Source organism: Phycodurus eques, chromosome 21, assembly GCF_024500275.1.
Source record: "Phycodurus eques isolate BA_2022a chromosome 21, UOR_Pequ_1.1, whole genome shotgun sequence".
NCBI lineage: Eukaryota > Metazoa > Chordata > Actinopteri > Syngnathiformes > Syngnathidae > Phycodurus > Phycodurus eques.
The window spans coordinates 460,462-483,551 of record NC_084545.1 but is presented as its reverse complement, the minus strand read 5'-3'; the positions used below and the strand labels follow the sequence as shown (position 1 = coordinate 483,551).

The 23,090-nt window shown below is 42.8% G+C and overlaps 1 protein-coding gene across 1 annotated transcript; it reads left to right on the top strand.

Moving 5' to 3' along the window:
• The first annotated feature begins 973 nt into the window (after nucleotides 1–973).
• LOC133396447 (glutamate decarboxylase 2-like) lies at nucleotides 974–18,363 on the top strand. Its single transcript, XM_061666327.1, is given in 17 exon segments — nucleotides 974–1,648; nucleotides 1,814–1,876; nucleotides 1,967–2,022; nucleotides 2,024–2,120; nucleotides 2,523–2,756; nucleotides 3,739–3,829; nucleotides 4,731–4,843; nucleotides 5,582–5,697; nucleotides 5,874–5,953; nucleotides 6,530–6,584; nucleotides 6,662–6,778; nucleotides 7,794–7,858; nucleotides 8,162–8,240; nucleotides 9,331–9,480; nucleotides 9,542–9,649; nucleotides 11,347–11,436; nucleotides 12,600–18,363. Coding segments are annotated over 17 exon segments (1,755 nt in total). The 5' UTR covers nucleotides 974–1,581; the 3' UTR covers nucleotides 12,774–18,363.
• Nucleotides 18,364–23,090: the final 4,727 nt, after the last annotated feature.

Here is a 23,090-nt window from a genome sequence, read left to right as displayed (position 1 = left end):
CAATTTTGGCCAATAAGTAAATGTAAAACAAATAATGGGGACTGAGCTGTGTGCCTTGGGGTGCTCCACCCGACAAATATTCACATCTAAGGACAGTTTAGTCTTCAGGGAAGCCAACCTAAATGTTTTTGAAATGGTGGAGGAAGCCGATGCAAGCGTTTGGACATGTATGCCAGTAAATTCCACACAGAAAGGCCAATGAAACAAACAAACAAACATTCGCGCACACATTCACACCTAAGAGCAATTTAGAGTCCTCAATCAACCTGCCATGCATGTTTTTAAGATGTGGGAGGAAATCGGCGTGCCCGGAGAGAACATGCAAACTCCACACAGGCGGGCTGGGATTTGAACCCCGGTCCTCAGAACTGTGAGGCAGACGTGCTAACCAGTTGTCTACCGTGCCGCCAGATCCTGAGATATTGTATGTGTGGGGGAAAAAAAAATAATAATAATACTACAATCATTAAAATGAATGATAAAACTTGCTTTTTTAAGCATCTTTTTGGATACTGTGAAAATAGTAAAAAAATAAGAATAATAATGGGGACCAAGTTGTGCATCCTGGGGTGCGCCACGGATACAAAATGGCAGCAGTAGTCTGAAATATTTAATAAGTGAATGATTCAACAGATGTTTACTTCCATTATAAGGTGGAAATTCAGATTTTTTTTGGGGTTGGTGGGGGGTCAAACCGGTTTGGTCTGAAAGGTTTTAAAAAGGAGGTGGGCAACCTAGGGCGAGTGGTCCATGCAGGTCTCCTCGACGTAGTATTAAAAACAAAACCTAAGGGGAATTATTATAAAAATATATCAATACTATTGAACCCAATCATGGACGTTTTGTTTTCTGGATTGTCATGAATGTAGTGTGGCCACGCCCCCTTCAAGCCGGCCGTGGTCTCATTCCGCCACAGACACAGTACAAAAGTGTGTTCAAGTCACGAGTATGAAATAATTTAAGTGTAGCGAGCTGTGACACTAAGCGAGACTCGGAGACCCCCTTCTCGTGTCTCTTTTTGGCCCCCAGCAACGGTAGGAGGGGGGCAGGCTCCGCCGGCAGCCGCCCAATGAGACGCCCTCCCGGGCAGACGTCTCGGTTGGCGTTCGGCACGTTCGGAGGGTGAAGTGTGGCGAGCGTGTTGGAGTCACGACGCCACGCAGCTCGGCATGACCCGCAAGTGAATGCGTCACCATTTGGGGTTTTTTTTGTTGTTTTTTTGTTTTTTTTTCCCTTTTTTTCTGGGATGACCTGAGAGTGGACGTCATTCCCGCACCTCCACGCGATGCTTTCTAATCCACTCGCTTCTTTTTTTTCAGGAGGTAACCACACTTGGGGTTTTTTTTTTTTGGGGGGGGGGGGGTTGTTTTTTCTGAGCTACATAATTTCCCAGTTGTGTGTGTGTGTGTGTGAGAGAGAATTTATATTCTGCAGCTGAGGAGCGTCGTGATCTCCCCCCCCCCCCGCCCCCTCTTATATTTTTTTTGTCCTCCTGGCGTGTGCGTGGATGTGCGCGCGCCCGCTGACGTCGAGCCGCCCCACCACCAGCCGCCGCCGCCACACTCGGCGCGCTCCTGAGCGATGGCGTCCCCGGGCTTCTGGTCCCTCGGTGCGGGGGACAATTCGGGCAGCCGGAGCCCCAACACGCGTGAGTGCGCCGCGCGCGCCTTCGCGCGGGCCTCCATGGTCATTTTTTGATTCATTAGCATTTAAACCATCGTGTTGCGGAACTTGCGTGACATTTTTGTGCATCTTTTTATTTTATTTTTTTTCCCCCCCCCCTTAAAGTTGCGCGTGTTTTTCTGTCTTGTAGCCCGGGCTTGGTGCCAGGCGGCGGCCCAGAAACTCTCCGGAGGGCTCGGATCCAAATTATGTGGTATGCGTCCAATTGGTGTTTTTTGTATTTTTGGTGGAAGACAAGTGCATTTTCTCGAATTGAATTGAAACGATCGTGTGTGTGTCGAAGCGCTCCTGAACGTGGCGGAGGGCGACAAAGGCGGCGCCGAGCCCCCCGCCGCCAGCGCGGCAACCCGACGCCGCGGACGGCAGCTGCGGATGCAACAAAAGCTGCAACTGCACCAAAGACGCCGTGCGAGGCTTCTCCGACCTCTACTCAACAGGTATGCGCACGGAAAAGCAAAACGACAAATCTGCAGATGTCACGTGGAGACGCAAACAATTTCAACAGAAATAGGACGAGTGATTTCAGGCCTGTTTTCCTGCGCATTTCGGATGGTAAAATAGTTGCGCACCTGTTACGTGCGTCGTTACGCAATCGACCTTTATTAAAATGTATGACATGCCTTCGTTTTCAATTGGTATCTTAGTGCGCATAATTAATAAATGGCACGCTTGATTTGAAGGCGTTTAGTTTATTGATGCTGCAGAGGTCACCTTGATTTCCCCCACCCCCCCCCAGCGGCAAAAATAACGTGCAACAGATTCACGTTCCAGAAAGATCTATATGACTGAAACGAAACGACGCCTAAATGTGTGAATTTGCCCGTCCGTCCGCGTCCCAGACCTCCTGCCGGCCCTGGACGGCGACGCCAAGACGCTGAGCTTCCTGCAGGAGGTGGTGGACATCCTGCTGGCCTACATCGTGGAGTCGTTCGACCGCGACAGCAAAGTCATCGACTTCCACTACCCCAGCGAGCTGCTGCAGAACAACAACTGGGAGCTGCAGCACGAGCCCAGCACGCTGGACGACATCTTGATCAGCTGCCGCGCCACGCTCAAGTACGCCATCAAAACAGGTGAGCGCACACGCGCGCTGTCATTGTAACCACGGGGACACGTGCAAAATGGCCAACATTGAAAGGCTTTTAAGTGTGGGGAAATTACTCGATCAGACATTGTTCTTGGTTTTAGAAGGTAACATGGAAAATGAGGCCCTCAAGGCTGCAAAGATAACGATCGGCGGATTTTGCCGTCACGTGCAGCTTTGGGCCCAAAATCACGCACCCAAAAACTGGCAAACTAAATCAAATGAATGTTCATAACAGCGCTGTTGTATGTCAAAAATGGACAAACAAAAATGTGTTATTCAGCTGACATTTACCTTGCTTCCGATTCAAAATATATGTGGAACCCTTTTGCAGCCGGCTGACATACAAATAAAAATGTCACTCTAATAGTTGATTTCAAATTTCAAACCTGAAGATGCAATTCTCACCGGAATTTCAAAGACCTTTTTAAAATTGCCACTCATTTGCACGCGCCAAATAATTAAACCCACACGGAAATTAAAATAGACAACAGCTACTAAAATATTTGCATGTCTGTGCTGGGAAATGTGAGTAAATATTGAATGGGGAATGAGACAAACAAATGGGGAGCAAGCTGTGTGCCTTGTGGCACTCCAAATGATTGGATGACCATATTCTTTTTTTTTTCTTTATTTCAACTGAGTTTGCTTGATATATATATAAATATATATATATATATAATATACATCCCTGCTGCTGATTTCGTCTAGTATGCAAAACCTGAGTTGCTAAGTGTATGCAGAATGAATCTTGTTTCCCTATTTGATCCAAAAATCAATCCGCTACAAACAAAAATACAAAATTTGATTAGAATTAAACAGCTTTGATATTTTTTTTTCACCATGTTTTATTTACCTTGTCAATTACTTCAGCCCACAGCGACCACATGCACGTAAACTTAAGATGTGACTATTTATGTCTAATATGTTGAATTGTTTTACCCAATTGCCCCCCCCCCCCCCGCCCCCAGCCCACCCCAGGTACTTCAACCAGCTCTCCACTGGATTGGACATGGTGGGCCTGGCAGCTGATTGGCTGACGTCCACCGCCAACACCAACATGTAAGTTCAGGCTGCTCGTCATCATTATCATCATTATAATCAGCATCTTGCGTTCCATTTCCTGTTGTGCGCACACGCCGATAAGTGCCCCTTTTGGCCCCTTCTCCTGCCAAATGAACAAAAAGAAGTGAATTAGCCCCCTTCGCCCCCCCCCCCCCCCCCCCCCCGCCATTATCCCCATGGGAACAAGAGAGGGAGAAAATTGCCTGTGAAATTAAATCCAGCGGCTCCATTTAGCGTGTGTCTGCTTTTGGGCTGATAAAGCCTCATGCAGCTTGTCAAACAGTCACAACCCCCCCCCCCCCCCCCACACACACACCCCAAAAAAAAACAAAAAAAACAAAAAAAAAGAGAGTGATAGACCATGGGCAATTAATTATAGCCTGAAAGGTCACACATTTTATGGGCATGACTCCAAGTGTGTTTTTTTACGGCCCTTTTACGACTGGCCATGTTAACTTGAAAATGTCCATACTTGAAAATACGTTTTTGCATTATTGCAGCACACTACACTTCTCATGAAATTTCCCCCATGCTGTTTAAAACGGCTACCTCTTTTTGCATTCATATAAGAAAGATATGGCTCGTAAAATAAACTCGTTGGACACTTCATTAGGTACAGCTGCACAACTTAACCAATTTAAAAAATAGATATAATAAGGCTCTTCTATGTTTATAATTGTGGTTATGGCTTACAAAACTGCACTGAGAGCTGTTCCTAATATTTTGATGCTGCCATGTAGTCATACAGATTATAATAATAATTATAATAACATAACAAACATGTTAATAAGTGTCATTCTAATTATGACGTCAGTGTTTCATGGAGCTCTCGTATTGGAGCTTATTTGTTTGTGGAGCTAGCAAATTGTGCCAGTGACGTCACCACGGCCGCCCTCAGGTTCACGTACGAGGTGGCGCCGGTGTTCGTGCTGCTGGAGTACGTGACGCTCAAGAAGATGCGCGAGATCATCGGCTGGCACGACGGCCGCGGCGACGGCATCTTCTCGCCCGGTGCGCATGCGCACACCCACATCGTCATTTGCATAGAGATGAGGTTGCCCCCCCCCCCCCCCCCCAAAAAAAAAAAAAGGTTTGAAAGTAGGCCAGACAATTAAAGCGGAACAATTGGGGAAACACACACACAACCACGCTTTGGAATTTTGTTTCGGTTTTAATCCTTTTTATGAACATTGTAGAGGATTTCATTTGAATACATTGACATGCTTATATATAGGCTTTACAAATATATTGGACTTGTTTCGATATTTTATTCGCGATTGCAGCAGACAGGGAAGTTGAAAGGATCTGAATATTTTTGAATTGGTGTGTATAAATAAGAATGCGTGTGGAGAAAAATGAAGAGACCCCTTCCAAATTTGAGTTTTGCTATTTCAAATCTGAACACGATCTAGAACACTGAGCACATTCTCAACTAACACACTCCAAAAGGCAATCTACCTCCAGGGTCAATGCTGCTTTTATTCTTATTCTAATGTACGTCGATATTTGTAAAATTGGATGCTTCCATCGGGCTCCTCGGTTTACGACGCTATTGTGAGGTTACGAACGGCACCCGTACGCGCAGTTAACGCCCGTGCTTATCGTTTTTCCTCTTCATTGTTTTATAGGTATGGCCTACGTACAAAATGTTGATTTAATTGTGACTTTCCTCCTCTGCGTCGTAAAACGAGGAGGCTCCTGCATGTCTCGAAAAAGGTCGTCAACTGCAGTTGTCCTCTTGTCGACCAGGTGGCGCCATTTCCAACATGTACGCCATGCTGCTGGCCCGCTTCAAGATGTTCCCTGAAGTCAAGGAGAAAGGAATGTCATCCGTTCCCCGGCTGGTGGCCTTCACCTCCGAACATGTAACACCTCAAATCATATCCCATCATCCTATTTTCACTCATTGCAATGACTTCACAGCGCTCATTTATTCACCGAGACGAACATTGTTGGTGTTTCACCTTCGTGTCAATATACTCTCACATGACACACGACGATGATGATGAGGTTACATGTTTCATATGTTCATATTTCCTAGAGTCATTTCTCCATCAAGAAAGGAGCAGCGGCTTTGGGCATCGGCACCGAGAGCGTCATCTGCATCAAGGCCGACCAAAGGTGAATAGTGAACGGTATAAAAGATGATATATAACCAAGTGGTTCTCCAACCTTTTACACCAAGTACCACCTAAAAAAAAAAAAAAAAAAAAATACTTAGCTCTCCAACTGTCATCATTATTAGGCCTAAGTGTTCATAAAAAGGTTTTATTCCTAAAGGTATTTCAAATATGATTGTAAGCCACAGTTAAGCACAGCTTAATTCTGTTCAAATATATTGCACATAAATGTTAAATTGAAAATTGTACCTCAATAAAAGTTTAAAAAGAAACTGTTTGAAAAGATTCAATGCAAATGGGTTGTATGAAAACGTTCAATACAACTGAACTGCGCTTGGATGGTGATTCTTTAGCGTACCACTAGAGGGAGCCCATTTACCACTGACCTAATCTCATCCTCCCTGTACTACTCGCAGCCACGAGAGCTCCTTACACACTCCTTAGATGCAAATTCAGTGAGAATAACATCCAGGAATAAATCAGGGTTTTTGGGTGTTTTTAAAAAAAATATATTATTATTCATTTCATATGAAAAGCATCATTTTAATGTTTTAATTTTTTATTTTTCCCCCCCCAGCGGCAAATTGATCCCCGCCGACCTTGAGCGGCGAATTGTGGAGGCCAAACAGAAGGTGAGGCGCTCATCGCGATCCACATCCTGGAAGCAAACGCCATGGGATCACGTGACGTGTGAACTCCTCCCACGCAGGGTTTCGTGCCGTTCTTCGTGAGCGCCACGGCGGGCACGACGGTGTACGGCGCCTTCGACCCGCTCGTCGCCATTTCCGACATTTGCAGGAAGTACGACGTGTGGATGCACGTGGACGTAAGTCGCCGGGAAGAAAGACGTCAACGTGGGGTTTGACAAAGGCGGACGACTGCTTCGCTTTGACCTACATCGCGGCCACACACGCGCGCACAGATGTGAGCCCAGCTCATAAATCACCTCCTCCTCTCGACGGCCATTATTGACCTTCCTCCTCCTCCGCTTCTTTTTCTTCTTCCCCCTGAAGATGATTTAGTCCGCACTGCAACACCTCAATTAGGAGTGGAACATTTCTGGTAAATTTCTGGAAGGTTACCAGTACATTTTCAGATGTGGGATTTTGGAAATGCAGCGTTCCCTCGCTCGATTGCGGTTCAACAATTGCGGATTCAGCGCATTGCAGGTTTTCTCCCATATTGATGTCGCAGGATTTTGAGTGTGCTGTAATGTTTTTTTACATTTTTTTAATTTTGTGTGTGTGGTCAAATAAACGCTTCCTAGCCTAAAACATAAAAAAAAAAAAAAAAAAAAAAAAAAGTTTTAATGAAGACACATATTATAAGGAATAAAATGTACATAGTGTACAGTACTTACACTTGTTCATTACTTTATATTTAAGAGTTTCAATGGCGTTTTAGAGTATAGAAAGTGTTTATAAGGGTATGGTAGAAGTTAATAAGAGTGTGCGGAAGTTTAAGAAGAGTTTGCGGAGGTTCATTCAGCTTTAAAATATGTATAAATAAGCCCCCCCCCCCCCCCAAAAAAAAAAAAAAAAAAATCCCCTTTGCGGATTTCATAATTGACTGCCCCCTATACGTCAAAATTGCAACTAATCCTTGATTTTGAGCAGTATTAAAACAGCAGTATTAAAAGATTAATTTGCTTCAAATCGAAATGCTTTGTAGGTTGTTGTGCTTGTTGTGTAAGGTCATTTTAACCGTCGATCGCCAATTTAGGCTTGAGGCTTTCTCCGAACTTGCCATTTTTACTGATGAAACTTCAACATGATGAAACTACAAATCCCACACTCGATTGAGTTTGAATTATGTATTGTTGTTGTTTTTGTCACGTTCAGGGTGCGTGGGGAGGAAGTCTGCTCATGTCCCGGAGACACCGGTGGAAGCTGGACGGCGTTGAGAGGCAAGTCTGCTGCTCTTGCTCGTACTCTATCGCCCTGACAGAAGGGTGCCAAAAAGTGGCCCACGAACATTTATTTATGTTTGACAACGGACACAAAAATCGAACCGACTACAAACTACAGAGGTCAGAGTAAGTCACATGTGAGCAAGTCAGATGGAAATCTCAAGCCTAAGTTCCATGTCCCAAAACTGGGAACTCACGTCTCACTGGAGTCAAGTCGTGTGAGCCGAGTCGCCCACCTCTGGCAAACGAGGCTAACGTGGCTAACTCTGGAAGCTAACAAAATGCCGGCTGTCGCCGCAGGGCCAATTCGGTGACTTGGAACCCGCACAAGATGATGTCGGTGCCGCTGCAGTGTTCTGCCTTGCTGGTACGCGAGGAGGTAAGTTTCCCGCTTTGGTCGTCACACCTTTATTCAGCAAAGCCTGCAGGTTGCAAAAGTACTCACACCTGGTACTTAAGTACAAGTGCAGATAGTTGACTCTGGTAAAAATAGAAATACTGCTTCAACTTTCAGACTTAAGTCAAACCATTTTTTTTATTTCCATCCCTTTATTCAAAAACAGGACATCATTTGAAATTGACTGTAGAAAATGCACAAACATAAATTCATTATGATTCAGTGACTGGTTTGGCCCGTAACATACGTCCAAAAATCGGCAAAAAATGTTGATCATTGTTTGCAAATGTCTTATTTTCATTCAACACAAAGATATTAATCAGTCTGCTTTCACGGAGCACTACTGAAATTGGCGAATACTCTTGACAGGCTGAAATTCTGAGCATTTGGACAATTTTAAGTTAATCAACGCCGCAAAATCAAAATAGTTGTTGATTAATCGATGAGGCGGCACGGTGGCCGACTGGTTAGAGCGTCAGCCTCACAGTTCTGAGGACCCGGGTTCAATCCCCGGCCCCGCCTGTGTGGAGTTTGCATGTTCTCCCCGTGCCTGCGTGCGTTTTCTCCGGGCACTCCGGTTTCCTCCCACATCCCAAAAAACATGCATTAATTGGAGACTCTAAATTGCCCGTAGGCGTGACTGTGAGTGCGACTGGTTGTTTGTTTGTATGTGCCCTGCGATTGGCTGGCAACCAGTTCAGGGTGTACCCCGCCTCCTGCCCGATGACAGCTGGGATAGGCTCCAGCACGCCCGTGACCCTAGTGAGGAGAAGCGGCTCAGAAAATGGATGGATGGATTCATCGATGAATTATTGCACGACAGCAACTGACTGGCGCAAGACAACAAAACCGCCACAAATCATTCTTGCAGCCAACAACAAACTATTGTTTGAAATGAACGATAAATTAAATGTTGCGTAATCATCCACCCAGTTTGAAAAGACGTAACGAGAGGATTTTGTCAGAGTCAGGTGTAGTGAGTATAAGTGAAGCAGTGAAAAATCTATTTTGTCACATCACACCACTGACGGAGCCACACCCCCTCCCCCTCGTCCCACGCCCCCCCCCGCAGGGCCTGATGCAGAAGTGCAACCAGATGCAGGCCTGCTACCTATTCCAGCAGGACAAGCACTACGACCTGTCGTACGACACCGGCGACAAGGCGCTGCAGTGCGGGCGCCACGTGGACATCTTCAAGCTGTGGCTCATGTGGAGAGCCAAGGTGAGGCGCTTGCGGGAGCGATGCATCATGGGAATATGACACCAACTGCCGCTTTTCACAGGGTACCGTCGGCTTCGAGGCGCAGATCGACAAGTGTTTGGAGCTGTCCGAGTATCTGTACAACAAGATCAAGGACAGGGAAGGATACCAGATGGTCTTTGACGGAAAAGTACGTACACATTTTTGGGTCTTTAAGTTAAGCTTTGAAAAGTTGTTCGGGTGTCAGAAATATTATGATCTTTATGGGACATGATGTACTTACACAGTATTATAATAAGTTGGAAGGTGCACAGTGGTTGTCTACGATCATGCAATTCGATTTGTAATTGTACACATAAATAACTTTTTTCTATCATGTTTGCCCCTTGTTGCTAGGGAAATTCAGTGATAGACCAATGAAAAAACAGCCACTCTTGCTTGAATGACAAATGTATTCGATTATAATAGTATATATTGTTATTATTATGCTCACTCGTGAAAATTGTAAGATATGTATTGGAAATTAACGCACTTTGCTGGATCCAGTAGGGCACTGTTGCTCATACAGTATGTACTCTGTATGACATATAAATGACATATCGGAAAGAGAAGAATGGTGAGATTTGGTGGGGAAGTGTTTGACGTACAGTATGTACTCGGTGTTAGGCTAGTTCACACTGCAGGGCATGATGCCCAATTTGGATGTTTTTATAAAGCCCATCTTTTGATGTAGTCGTTACTGAAAACAAGTGCGGCTTCTACCATGGACGGAACGCGTCCGTGACGTCACATTGCGCGTGTACGCAAACACGAATCGCCGTGTTGACGGAAGTAAATATGGCCCCTCACGTAGGTGTCGTCATGATGCACTTGTGGTAATCTCAAGGATTTTGCGCAACCCGAGCCAACATTTTCTTATACTTATCAGTTCTAAGTCATCTTCTTTTCACCACTGACTGTTTTCTGCTCATTTGTCCGCCTTTGCCGTTTTGTGACTTCTGTCTGTTTTGTCGAACAATTGTGATGTTTGTGACGTATGGGTCGGATGCGCGTCCCATGAGCGTCCATACTCCACTTGTGTCAGATACATATGCGATTTCTATCCACAGATGCGAGAGGCCTGGGAAAATCAGAATTGACCTGCAATGTGAACATATGTTAGATTTAAATCACGTATTAGAAGGAGAAAAATAATGCCATGTGCGCGATCTGGCTGGTAACTGACTCTCCATATTTCTTCTGTATTAAATATAAATTACATGTTGGAAAGAAAGGGAAAATAGTGCGATCTTTGGAATGTGGTGGTGCGCTGTCTCTCATATGTACTCTGTATTAAATAGAAATTACATATTGGATAAGAGTAGTATCTCGCGTCCAATATCTGACGTTTGCTTTTTATTAAATATAGAATACTTACTGGGACAAAGAAAGATGGTGAGATCTGTATTAAGTATAAATTAAATATTGGAAAGATAAAATAGCGCCATATGTTGGAGCTGCTGGGTGACTGCCTTACGTGTAAATGTATACTGTATTAAATATGGACAAATATGGGGATGTGGTGGTCTGTCATGGCTTTGTTTGAAAAGGCATTTGGGACCACTGCGTCCATTATGTGTAATGAAAGCACAATTAATTGCTGATCTGCATGTGAATGGCGTCGTGTCACAAATACGCTCCATTGAGACGAGGATAACAAAAGCGTGTGCAGATATGGCAAGATGGACGGCCATCTCACAAAGATGCAAAAATGCCTCCGGACACCCGCCTGGCACTCATTTGCATTACAAAATGAAAGGGGGAAAAAAAAAAATCATCATTGTTTTTTTTTTTTTTTTTTTTGCAGTTCTAATTTCATTTGAGTGGTTCTTATTTGTGTTGGTGCAGCCTCAGCACACCAACGTTTGCTTCTGGTATCTCCCGCCCGGGATGCGCTACATGGACGATACAGACGAGAAGAAGAAACGCTTGCACAAGGTGACTGAGTGGACATCACACCAAGTCGGAAATACTTGTAAATCATTGTGCACAAATTAGATATAATACATGTAAAGGTCACAGCGGGAGGGAGTCAGCATTTGAAGTCTGATCATTGACATTTCGGACAAACACATGATGCTACCTTTAGCATCTCTTAGGGATACATTGTAATGATTTATTTTGCACAGTTTTTACGCAGTTGATTGACAGTTTGATTAATTTAAAGATATCCCTGTTGAAGCTAAAGTCAACCAGTGTATAGTAAAAGCTAAACGTACTCACCCTCAGGGGAGCTGTAGCTAATTTGCTAATGCTAATGTAGCATTCACGATTTCAAAAGAATATATGATTTAATTTTCAGTACATGATTAGCCTCCTTGCCTAGGACTCTAAACATGGTGGCTAACACACAAGGGGACTTAACCACACAATTAGCATGACTCTTTAATGTCAGATAAATTGAGTGGGTTGCACTGGTTCCAGAACTAACCAGCTCAGTTATATACACACTATAAACTGCCCTCACATTCGTGTGTAGACCTGCGGCTAATTCGTTATTGCTAATTTAGCGCTTGCTCCTTGGCTACTTTATATGAAGCTGTATAATTAGTAAAGTACTCAACCCTAGAAGATGTCTGAGAGGCCGTTAGCATGGTGATCATTTAGCAATAAGAGTCTGTTCGTCGACAATTAAGACAAACAGATGATGCTACATCGTTCGCATTTTGTTTTTGTTTTTTTCAACAGTACTGCTGTGAATTCAAATCAAGCCTTGTTGTTGAATTACACTTTTCCACCCGTGCGATTTGGAAACTTGCCAGCTATTCCCTCACCTATTTGCGTTTTTTTTGTTTTTTTTTTGCGATTTCTAAAATAGCCTAAAATGCCACACGATGACACCAAATCCCTGTCTAAATAGGAAAGTAACACATTTGGTCCAAGGAAGTATGTTAAAGTGATGCATTTTGACTCAGGGAACTTTAGCAGCTAAGTTTAGCCGTGGTTGTTACGGCGAGTCATTGCCGCATGTTTGCATGCACTTATATTTTGAAAATGAAATTTTATTAAAACCATTCGTTTTTCAGTGTGGTGTTATGAGTTTGAAATGAAATGAAAGTGTTGTGGCCTGTGACAAACGCGTGACTTTTTGCGTGCTGCAGGTGGCGCCGGTGATCAAGGCGCGGATGATGGAGTACGGGACCACCATGGTGAGCTACCAGCCGCAGGGGGACAAGGTCAACTTCTTCCGCATGGTCATCTCCAACCCGGCCGCCACCTTCCAGGACATCGACTTCCTCATCGAGGAGATCGAGCGCCTGGGCCAGGATCTCTAACTCGCTATGCTTAATTTCCTTCCAAAACTCACAGTATATTTGCCATTTTCAAGTTATATGCAGTGAACCCCCGTTTATTGGCTAAGTTCCAGACCCACCCGCAATACAGAGATACTATAATATTTTGATGGTTGTTTTACCCCTGCCACATGCTTAATACGCATTTAATCTTAGCAAAACATACTTTTCAAAGTACAGTTGGTAATTCACTTCTTGCAGATTCACATACTCACAAATTTTTGGGGGAACCTGTCCGTTATTTTGTTATTTGCTGTTTTTTTTGCTCATGCCAAAGTCCTATCTAATACAAAAGTCATGCTTTGCTGCCATCTCGTGGCATCCATTGGCAATTACAAACCTTTCTGCGGGGGAAATTGGTGGATTTCCGCTATTTGTGGCATGGCCCAATCCCCGAACACTTCATTCTTTAGCACCTGTTTCCACTCTCTCGCTGTCAAGAAACAGAAACTATTGTATAACATCGCTTTGAGGAATCGAAAAGACCAGCTCGCACAGATTTCCAAATACGAGGCAACTTTGCGGTGCTTGCTTCAAGCTGTTTATTTGTCACTCCCAGGTAAGGTTTACTGTGAAACTGACACATTAAAGAAGAGAGAATTCAAAATTGTATATTGAAACACCAAAATGCAAAACTGTACATATAATAACAGAAGGCCGCTAGCTTAATGCTAACATAATGCGAAACACCATAGCCTGGCCTAAATTAGCATTAGCATGCGTCACGCTGCATCTTTTCCAGTGGGCTCTAATGTTGCCCGGCATGTTGTAGCACAACGTGGTACTACACTGAAGGCGCACAACTCTAAATTCGGACTTACATGTACACTGTGAAAACCCATGAAAAATTATCATTAGAAAAAATGCCGACATAAAACGATAAACCGCGATATTGCTGGGGTTCACGGTGTACATATATATATTATGTATGGTAGCTTTACTGTGGACTGATGCGGTCCAAAGCTTTGTACAAGTGCTTCTGTCTGCCTTTTTCCGCTAGTGTCGTCCTAACAAACAAACATGTGATAATCGGTGTATTTGCTGTGCTAATGCGTGATATGTGTAGCAAGTCCATGATGATTAATCGTTTGATTATTTTTGTAAAAAAATTTTTTTTCATTTTTTGACGGCGATGCGGTAATGTGCCAAATTGTCTGTTCTTTTGCGTAAATCTAATTTCTAAGTAATTTTCAAACAAAGCACTTGGCCTTCCTTACCTCAACGTAATCAAATGCCATCGCATCTCACCCTAGCGCTAGCCCCGTGGCTAATTTGCTAGTGGTAATCTAGCGCTCGCGACTTCAATCCTCAAAAAGTGATGACGTACAAATAGGAACCGAGTGAATCAGTGGTGTGAAACACGTCTATGCTATTAGCTTAGCGGTGGATTCTAAACATGGTGTCTAATGTGCAAAATGATTTGATTGTTAGCGCAAAATTAGCTCCAAACGATCATTTTTTGCCAGGTTTGAGGTTATTTCCAACATTTGGTAGCGCTGGGTCCAAAACTAGCTAGCTAGCTCAGAAATGCGTTATCAAGCGCTTGCGACTTCAATCTACCAAAGAGATGACATACTTTTAGGGGCCAAATTAATTAAGGATGTTAGACAACATGATTACATGGTAACTAGTGCTAAAGAGTTGTAACACTGGTTTCAGAACAAGCTAACATTATCAAATTTCAAATAAACGTAACACAAAAAAACCTTCAGTTTCTTTACCTTGGCATAATTGACTGATTATCGTTACTCGATTAGCAGGAAGGAATCTAATCTCTTTAGTAGCTAAAATAGTGAAATATTTTAGCTACTAAATTAGCGTAAAACTATCATTCCAGCCAAATTTAAGGATATTCTAAAGAGGCGGTAGTGCTGGTTCTACAACTAGCTAGCTCAGAAAATGTGTAATTGACTGTTTTCTCATGCCACACACTCTTCCTGCGGCCAACTTGTTTATGCTAATGCACTTCTCGTGACTTGGGTGCTTTTAGTGATGACGCCCAAATAGGAACAGAGGGAACCCAGGATGTTTAAAGTGGTTGTACGGGAGAGTTTAAGATTGTGATTAACTTTATGGCTAATGTGGAAATCAAAACATGGTGGCGAACATTCAGCAAAGGCACAAGAGGACAGTTAGCGTAAAATTTGTGTAAAACTATCATTTTAGCCCATTAAAAAAAATTAAATAATTCTCTCAGAATTGATAGCACTGGTTCGAGACCTAGCTAGCTTAGAAAGACGTCATTTTTCACATCCCGCGTGCTAGCCCTACAGCTAATTTACTAATGCCACTGTAGCGCTTGCAACTTGCCTGCTTTAAGTGCGGACGCCCAATCAGGAACTGAAGGAATCCAGGATGTTTAAAGTGATCACACGTGAGACTTTTAGCTCACGATTAGCTTCCCCGCTAATGTAGAAATCGAAATGTAATGTGGTGGCTAACACTCCGTTAATTGTGACACTCCAGAGGACTTTGGACAAATCCTCTCGGCCCAATTTGACTATGTAAGAGCAAGAACAGTCTAGATTAGTCTTAATTTTGGTCCTGGGTTGAGTCATTTTTGGGGGTGATGCTAATGTGGGCTAACATAGCCAGGAAGCTGTCTGCTCAAGAGATGACAAAGGGGTGCTAGCATTCAAAGAATTGCCATGTTTGCACTAATACTTGGACAAAGATGCTGTTTTTATTTAGCTATTTTTTAGCCTTTAGCATTGCTAACTGTAGGCTACCTGCTAACAGAGGTCACAGTAATCCAATACAGGAGCTTTATTACAGCAAATATTTTTGCCGTAATGGTGTTAGTTTTTCTCAGGGGGAGAGATCCAATTGTTAAAACGTCGATTTTCCATATGTCCCCCGTAATACTGAGGATGACAAAATTAGATTGTATTAAGTTGTGAATTGAAATGAATTAATAATAATATTGTGCCCACTGAATACTTGCGGTGCAGACTACATTCTGGCACCATCGATCTAGTACGGTTTCGAGAAAAAAGGCACTAGTACACTTGTTCCTCCTTGATTGATTCGAAAGGAATATTGATGAAATGATTGATAGTAAGAAAAGCACAATTAGCTCCACACTCACTCACTTTTGACGCTCAATCATATGTAAATAGTGCTGGGGGAGGTGTATGTAGTACTTGTATATAAGATGTATAACCAGAGATTATTTGTGACATTAACTCTAAAAAATTTTTGCAGGGATGGGCAAAGTATTATCTGAGTTTTTTAAAATGTCTGCTTTTATCAATTTACCCCATTATGCCTTGTCACTGGGAAAAACAAAATCAGTAAAAATAAGTTATTTGACAGTTACTTTATTGAATAATTGGCTAATTAATTACAATTGAATAAATTATAAATAATGTTAAGAATGATTATTATTTTACTGTTAAAAATAATTTCACGTAGACATTTGACCTTTTCTATTTTATGAGCTGGCTCATTTGTCCCAAGTTAAAAATCCAATGTGACCCTTGAACTTAAAACTTTGACCCGCCCTCCCGTGATGTAGTGTCAATTTGAATGTATTTTCATCCCGTGTGTGTGCGTGAAGGAGTGTGTGTGTGCTGTTCCTCGTTGTGGTGACCTTTGTGAGCCGGGAAGCACTTTTTGTTGTGACACGTGATGGTTTGTGTGTTTGTGGCGTATTTTTGCTGCCTTATAGTCCAACTTTGCCAGTATTGTCTATAGATTATACCACCCAACACACTTATGCTCTCGTGTGGGGCTTTTGCACTTTTGCCTACACACACTCTCACACAAACTATATATATATATATATATATATATATATATATATATATATATATATATATATATATATATATACATATATATATATATATATATATATACATATATATATATAGACACACACACACACGAGCCTATGATGTGCAATGTCGTTGTTCCTTAATGAGGGTGACAAATGTGCTTAAAAGTAATCTTGAATGTGCAATCAACAATAATCTGTTTTAATATTTTTTGTTTGTATTCAGCAAAACCTCCAAAGTGAAATTTGCCCCAAAAATTTCAGAATTTGCCTCAATGAAACATAAATGCCTCTAAAGCAAATCACGTATAAGATAAAAATTTATTTAAAATTGTACCAAACTAAATGCTAAAAAACAGCTCTCAAAGATTAAATGCAAACGTTTTGAAGTTAAATACAACTGAACTCAACTCAACAGATGAACTGGATTTTAAAACTGCAACATTAAACAGTTTCAACATTCAATTCAGTGATTCTGTGGCATACCACTAGAGGGAGTCCGTGTACCACTAGTACACTAATACCACACTTTATTACCCAGCGAGTTAATCAAGCAGATGCTAACTGTAGCATGTAGCTTTATGTCTCTCCGTCACGTGTCGCTTAAGCGTCTTCGAAGGCTGTGCAATTTTACGTTATTTGGGTATTTTTATTTGCTAGTCAATATCGATACTCTGTAATAGCATGTAGCTGAAAAGCTAAATAGCTACTTACTACCTTCTCTTTATACTGAAATTATACACAATTAGCCTATACATTTAAAAGATTTGCAACATGAAGCGTGTTTCCACGCGTATTAACCTTTTTGCTGAAAAACACACCTATTTGCTTTCTATAAAGTCAAGGGAGGAGCTTCCTTCGGCGAGGCCACCTCCTGTGTGATCTCAAAGTTGTGCTTTACTGCCATCTTGTGGCATCTATCAGGAACTACCAAATCGCACACTGTTAAGTTTAGTGTTGCACTTTGGAGGTTGTGCTGTATTTTTATTTTTTCTGACACTTTGACATGGGCGGCACCCGACCTAGAACATTGGCGCGCGCTAACAGCTAACCGAAAACTTTAGCGTGCGCTAACGGCGGCACGCTCGCGCTTCCAGCCGGGCTCCCTTTGCACGTGCATGCATGCGCTTCCTCGCCTTGCCCTGCTTACTCTGTGGGATGTTGCGCCTCCTATATATGCACATATATATATATATATATAAATATATACATCTTTACGTATCTATCCACGTCTATCGAGTATCTATCTATGCTATATTATCTATATTCAAGTCAGTGTGTGGCTTTGTAAGTAGCTGGTCCAGCTTGTGATTGTCGTGTTTGGGCTTCGTTTGTGTTTCTGTCCGTGCCGCCAAGCATGCCGATTTCGCCACTCCGCTCTGTCTTCTTCTTCTTCTGCTTTTTCTGTCGCTTCTGCCTGCGTGTCACATTATATTCTCGCTGCATGTCCTCTTCCATGGCTGGCCGGCCGGCCGCACTCTGCCTCCGTATTTAACCTCTCTCTCTCTTTGGCCCGGGGGGGCCTCTGGCCGCAGCGGGTCGTCGCCGCCGTTCGGGAGTCTCGACGTCGTGTCGGATGTTTTGTTTCAGGATGGACATTTGAGCCCTTGAAGCAGGAAATATTGATCGAATCCTCATTATTTGCTACTGTAAGCAATTAATAAGCCTTCATTGACACTAGATAATATGGTGGAAATGTATATTCTGTAAAGTGATGTGCTGGAGTCAACATGCATTTGTCCTGAAATATGTATTACTCTTTGGCGAAGAAAATATAGGAATAAATATTGTAAGTAATCCAAAACATAAATTCTGTCTTCCTTTTACCTGCAAAGCCTTTTTATGTCGCACACACAATCGGAGACATTATTGGGACTCGTGTTGAACAAAATAAGACACGAAACAATGGACATCAAAGTGGACAAAATGTTTTTGGGGGGGGTTGGGGGGGGGGGGTGGGCTGAGGAGAAAATTGTTGTATCTATATTAGAATTAGTCTTCATTTGCGAGATTTTTTTTGAAGAGCCAGAATTTTACAAGAATATTAATGTTAATATATATTTATTTATTTTAATAATTTTATTAAGAATTTGATTTGGGAGGAGTCAAAATTACATCATTAAAGTTGTATTTTTTTCTGTTATATTGGAATGTTCTTCTTTAAGAAAATCATTATGACAAGAACAAAGCTGGATTGGAAAGAATTGCTTTTAAATATTTGAAAATATACTAGAATCTTGTTGATTTTTTTCAAGAATCAAAATTAATCTTACAAGAATAAAGTATTTTTTCAGACAAGCATTTGAGAAATGCATCAGATGAAGAAATCGTGAGATTTAAAAAAAAAATTTTTTTAGGAAAAGTAAAAAGTTGAAATCTTACCAAAATAAAGGTTTCATTTGTGATTACTTTTTTTTTTTTTAGAGAAAATGTTTTTATTCTTGTGAGAATAAAGCTGTATTATATATCTAATTTTAAAAAGGAGTCATAAAATATTTTGTCTCTTTTAATCTTAAAGTATCACAAACATTTCATTCTTTGTTTGATGTTTTTCTTCCAACAAAAAGCATTGTGTTTAGTTATTTAGTGTCCAAAACGGAGAAGCTGTTGTGTGTGACGTCATGAGCGAGCTGGTGAAGTCTCATGTTGGTGACGTCTTCATGCTAAACGCGGGAAGCGGGACACCGCGAGACACTGCGCAATTTCTGAGGACGAAACATGGCGGCGCCTCTTACGAAGACCCAAAAAAGCAGTAACTACACGACAAACTTTCTCTTTCATAAGCCTTTTACAGCAGGGGTTTTTCACCTGGTTTTCCCCAAGACATAACAATAACATTGAGACCAGAAAGACATATAATAAACAAAGAGAAACATTAGGATGTTTCAGGATCACCAACGGAATGAAATAAGGTCACCCACCTCTCCGACAGGAGGATTGTCCAAAAGGGCAAAGGGCAGAGGTGGGGGCCCAGAAAGCATTTTGAATGGGGACCACAGAAGAAGAAATTAAAGAGGAGCAGCACTGGGCTAAATACACAGTTTACACTGGATTTGGAGGCATTTTCTTGTCAGGCAGTGACAGCCGACTCTCTCCTGGCGGCGGCCAAACTCGAAGAACGAATCATTTCATAAACTGATTCAGTTCATTACTCTCACTGAAAAGATTCGTTCTTTTCATGTGAAATGTTCGCGAACGAAACAGCACTGGACTGCATGTCGGTCACGTGATGCTTTACTAAAGAATAAGCCCCTGTACACTTTCATTCTAATATGCCACCGCCACCTAGATGTTATGAAACAGGTGTGGCCTACACTTTCATTCCACTATGACAGGATTGAGCGAGCAGGATAGCTTCAAAGAGTTGGAATTCCTCGTACCTGACTCTTTGAAACTTTGAAAGTGATTGATCAGGCTTCCCTTCATCTGAGGGTCAACTTTCTGAGTTTCCACGCAACTTGCTTGCTGGAATACCGCCCACATGTTTGCAAATGTCTTACTTTGATTCAACACAAAGATAATCAGTCTGCTTTCATGAAGGATGACAGAAATCGGAGAATATTTACTGTTGAGAGGCTGAAATTTCTCGGATATCGACAATTTTAAGTTCCACAAGGTCTCGAAATGAAATGATTAATCGATGATCAAAAGTTGTTGATTCATTTGATAATTGATTAGTTCTCGATGAATCATTACATCTCTCAATATTAATACAAAATAAAAAATGTAAAATTTTGTCATTGAATTTTTCAAATAATCGTTCACACACAGACACGTACAATCTGCTCGTCTTCACGGACACGGAGAAACACGCCATAGTCCAGGAGGATGAATTGATGATCAACCTGTTTGTAGAGGTCCATGGCCTTGCTGGTGAGCTCTCCCTGGCACCACATCTTCTTCTCCAGTGCTCAGAGAACAAACACACATGCTGATGTTTGCATTTGATCTTTGGTGTCACGCCTTAGCCGTACAGTCTCAGTGCATCACGCACAAAGTTGTGGTAATGTCCCAGGCCATGGTCCCGTTCAAGGAAGGTGCAAGCATGATGGGTCCCTGAACTGCCATGTTGGAAAGAGGGATGCACACACTTAGAAATTACTTTTACAAATGATTGATTTTTTTTTTTTTTTTAAACCTGTCCTGCTCTGCAGAGTGTAGGATCAGGAAACCTTTTCATGGCAGAGCAATTTTTCTGTGCAACAGAGAATTAATTGTTGCTTGTGTTTTGTTTGTATTACAATGGATATTTATTGAAAGAATTGCAGTTGGGCAGAACGACCGCTGGATGGCGCCTAATACCATTGAACGTACATTAACTAATGCGTTCAATCCAAGCAGGTTTACTGCCCACACAACTTGCAACCATCCATTCTCTGAAGCGCTTATCCCCACTAGGATGGCCGGCGTGCTGGCACCTATCCCAGCTGACTCGAGGCGTCGTGCACTCTGAACTGCTCGCCACCCAATTGCAGGGCACGGAGAAACAACCAACCAGAAGCTACCATGCATGTTTTGGGGATGTGGGAGGAAACTCCACAGTTTCAACCCGGGTCCTCAGAACATGCGGTGAAGCCAGCCGCCCCTAATTTTGTTCACACTAGGCATTACGGTAATAGGTCGCCAACTCGCGGCGAAGCCACCTTCAAAATAAAAGCTTCCCAATAATACGGACGTCAGTGCTCTTCGGTTTAGGAATGCAACCAGCAAAGTTAATTTGAATCTTGAAATACATAACATACATACAGACACACATTAAAAAAAATACTTTATTTGATATCTTAGGACAAATAAATGGTAATGGGCTCCACTTATATAGCGCTTTATCTACATCATCACAGTGCCCAAAGCACTTTTCAAAGCCTCACATTCACACACACATTCATAAACCAATGGGCGACTGCTGCCATGCGAGCCACTGCCAGGCCCACTGGGAGCAAATTAGGGTTCAGTGTCTTGCCCAAGGACACTTCGACATGCGGACAGTCTTAGCAGGCATTCGAACCTGTTCTACCTACTGAGCCGAAGCCACCCCAACATAATCCCATTGGTATCGCAAGACAAGTCCGGATCTGTGTGACAGACCACCAAGGACTCCACGAAAAGAGGTTTGATGTAGATCTGATATTGTATTTCAAAAGAAAAAATCTCTGAAAACTGCATATGTTGCTTTGGCAGGGTCGTCGAGGGTGCATGGGAGTTCGCCCAACCAGTCTACATGTGTTTTGTGGACTTGGAGAAGGCGTTAGACCGGGTCGGGGATGAGATCCTCCCCCAAGTGGAGGAGTTCAAGTATCTTGGGGTCTTGTTCACAAGTGAGGGAAAAGTGGAACGGGAGATGGACAGGCGGATCGGTGCAGCGTCTGCAGTGACGCGGACTTTGTATCGGTCCGTTGTGGTAAAGAAGGAGCTAAGCCGAAAGGCGAAGCTCTCACTTTACCGGTCAATCTACGTTCCTACCCTCACCTATCGTCACGAGCTGTGGGTCGTGACCGAAAGAACGAGATCCTGGATGCAAGCGGCCGAAATGAGTTTCCTCCGTAGGGTATTCTGGCTCTCCCTTAGAGCTAGTGTGAGAAGCTAGGTAATCCGGGAAGAGCTCAAAGTAGAGCTGATGTTCCTCCGCATTGAGAGGAGCCAGATGAGGTGGCTGGGGCATCTGATTCGGATGCCTCCCGGACGTCTCCCTGGTGAGGTGTTCCGGGAACGTCCCACCAGAAGGAGACCCCGGGGAGGTCCCAGGACACGGTGGAGAGACTACGTCTCTCGGCTGGCCTGGGAACGCATCGGGATCCCCCTGGAAGACCTGGAGGAAGTTGCTGGGGAGAGGGAAGTCTGGGCGTCCCTGCTAAAGCTACTGCTCCCGCGACCCGACCTCGGATAAGCAGTGGAAAATGGATGGATGGATGGACATTAGATTTGGTTGGGACCACTTTTGTTGGAGACCTGGGGTGGTGTAGTGTCCCCCAGAACTGGTCTGGTGTTGTGATAACTAGGAGATTGTTTTTAAAGAATTTTTGAAATCCATGGTCATGACAGTGAAATATATCGATTTCAGTGATCTTTTATTTTGAAATGCCACATCAGATTTGGATGGGACCTCTTTTGTTGGAGACTTGGGGTGGTGTAGTATCCCCCAGAACTGGTCTGGTGTTGTGATAACTAACAGATTTTTTTTGATGAATTTTTGAAATCCGTGGTCATGACAGTGAAATATACCAATTTCAAGAGTCTTTTATTTTGAAATGCCACATCCGATTTGGATGGGACCTCTTTTGTTGCAGACCTGGGGTGGTGTAGTGTCCCCCAGAACTGGACTGGTGTTGTGATAACTAACAGATTTTTTGAAATGAATTTTTGAAATCCGTGATCATGACAGTGAAATAAATATACCAATTTCAAGGGTCTTTTATTTTGAAATGCCACATCAGATTTTGATAGGATCTCTTTTGTTGCAGACCTGGGGAGGTGTAGTGTCCCCCAGAACTGGACCGGTGTTGCGATATCTCATTAAAAAGATT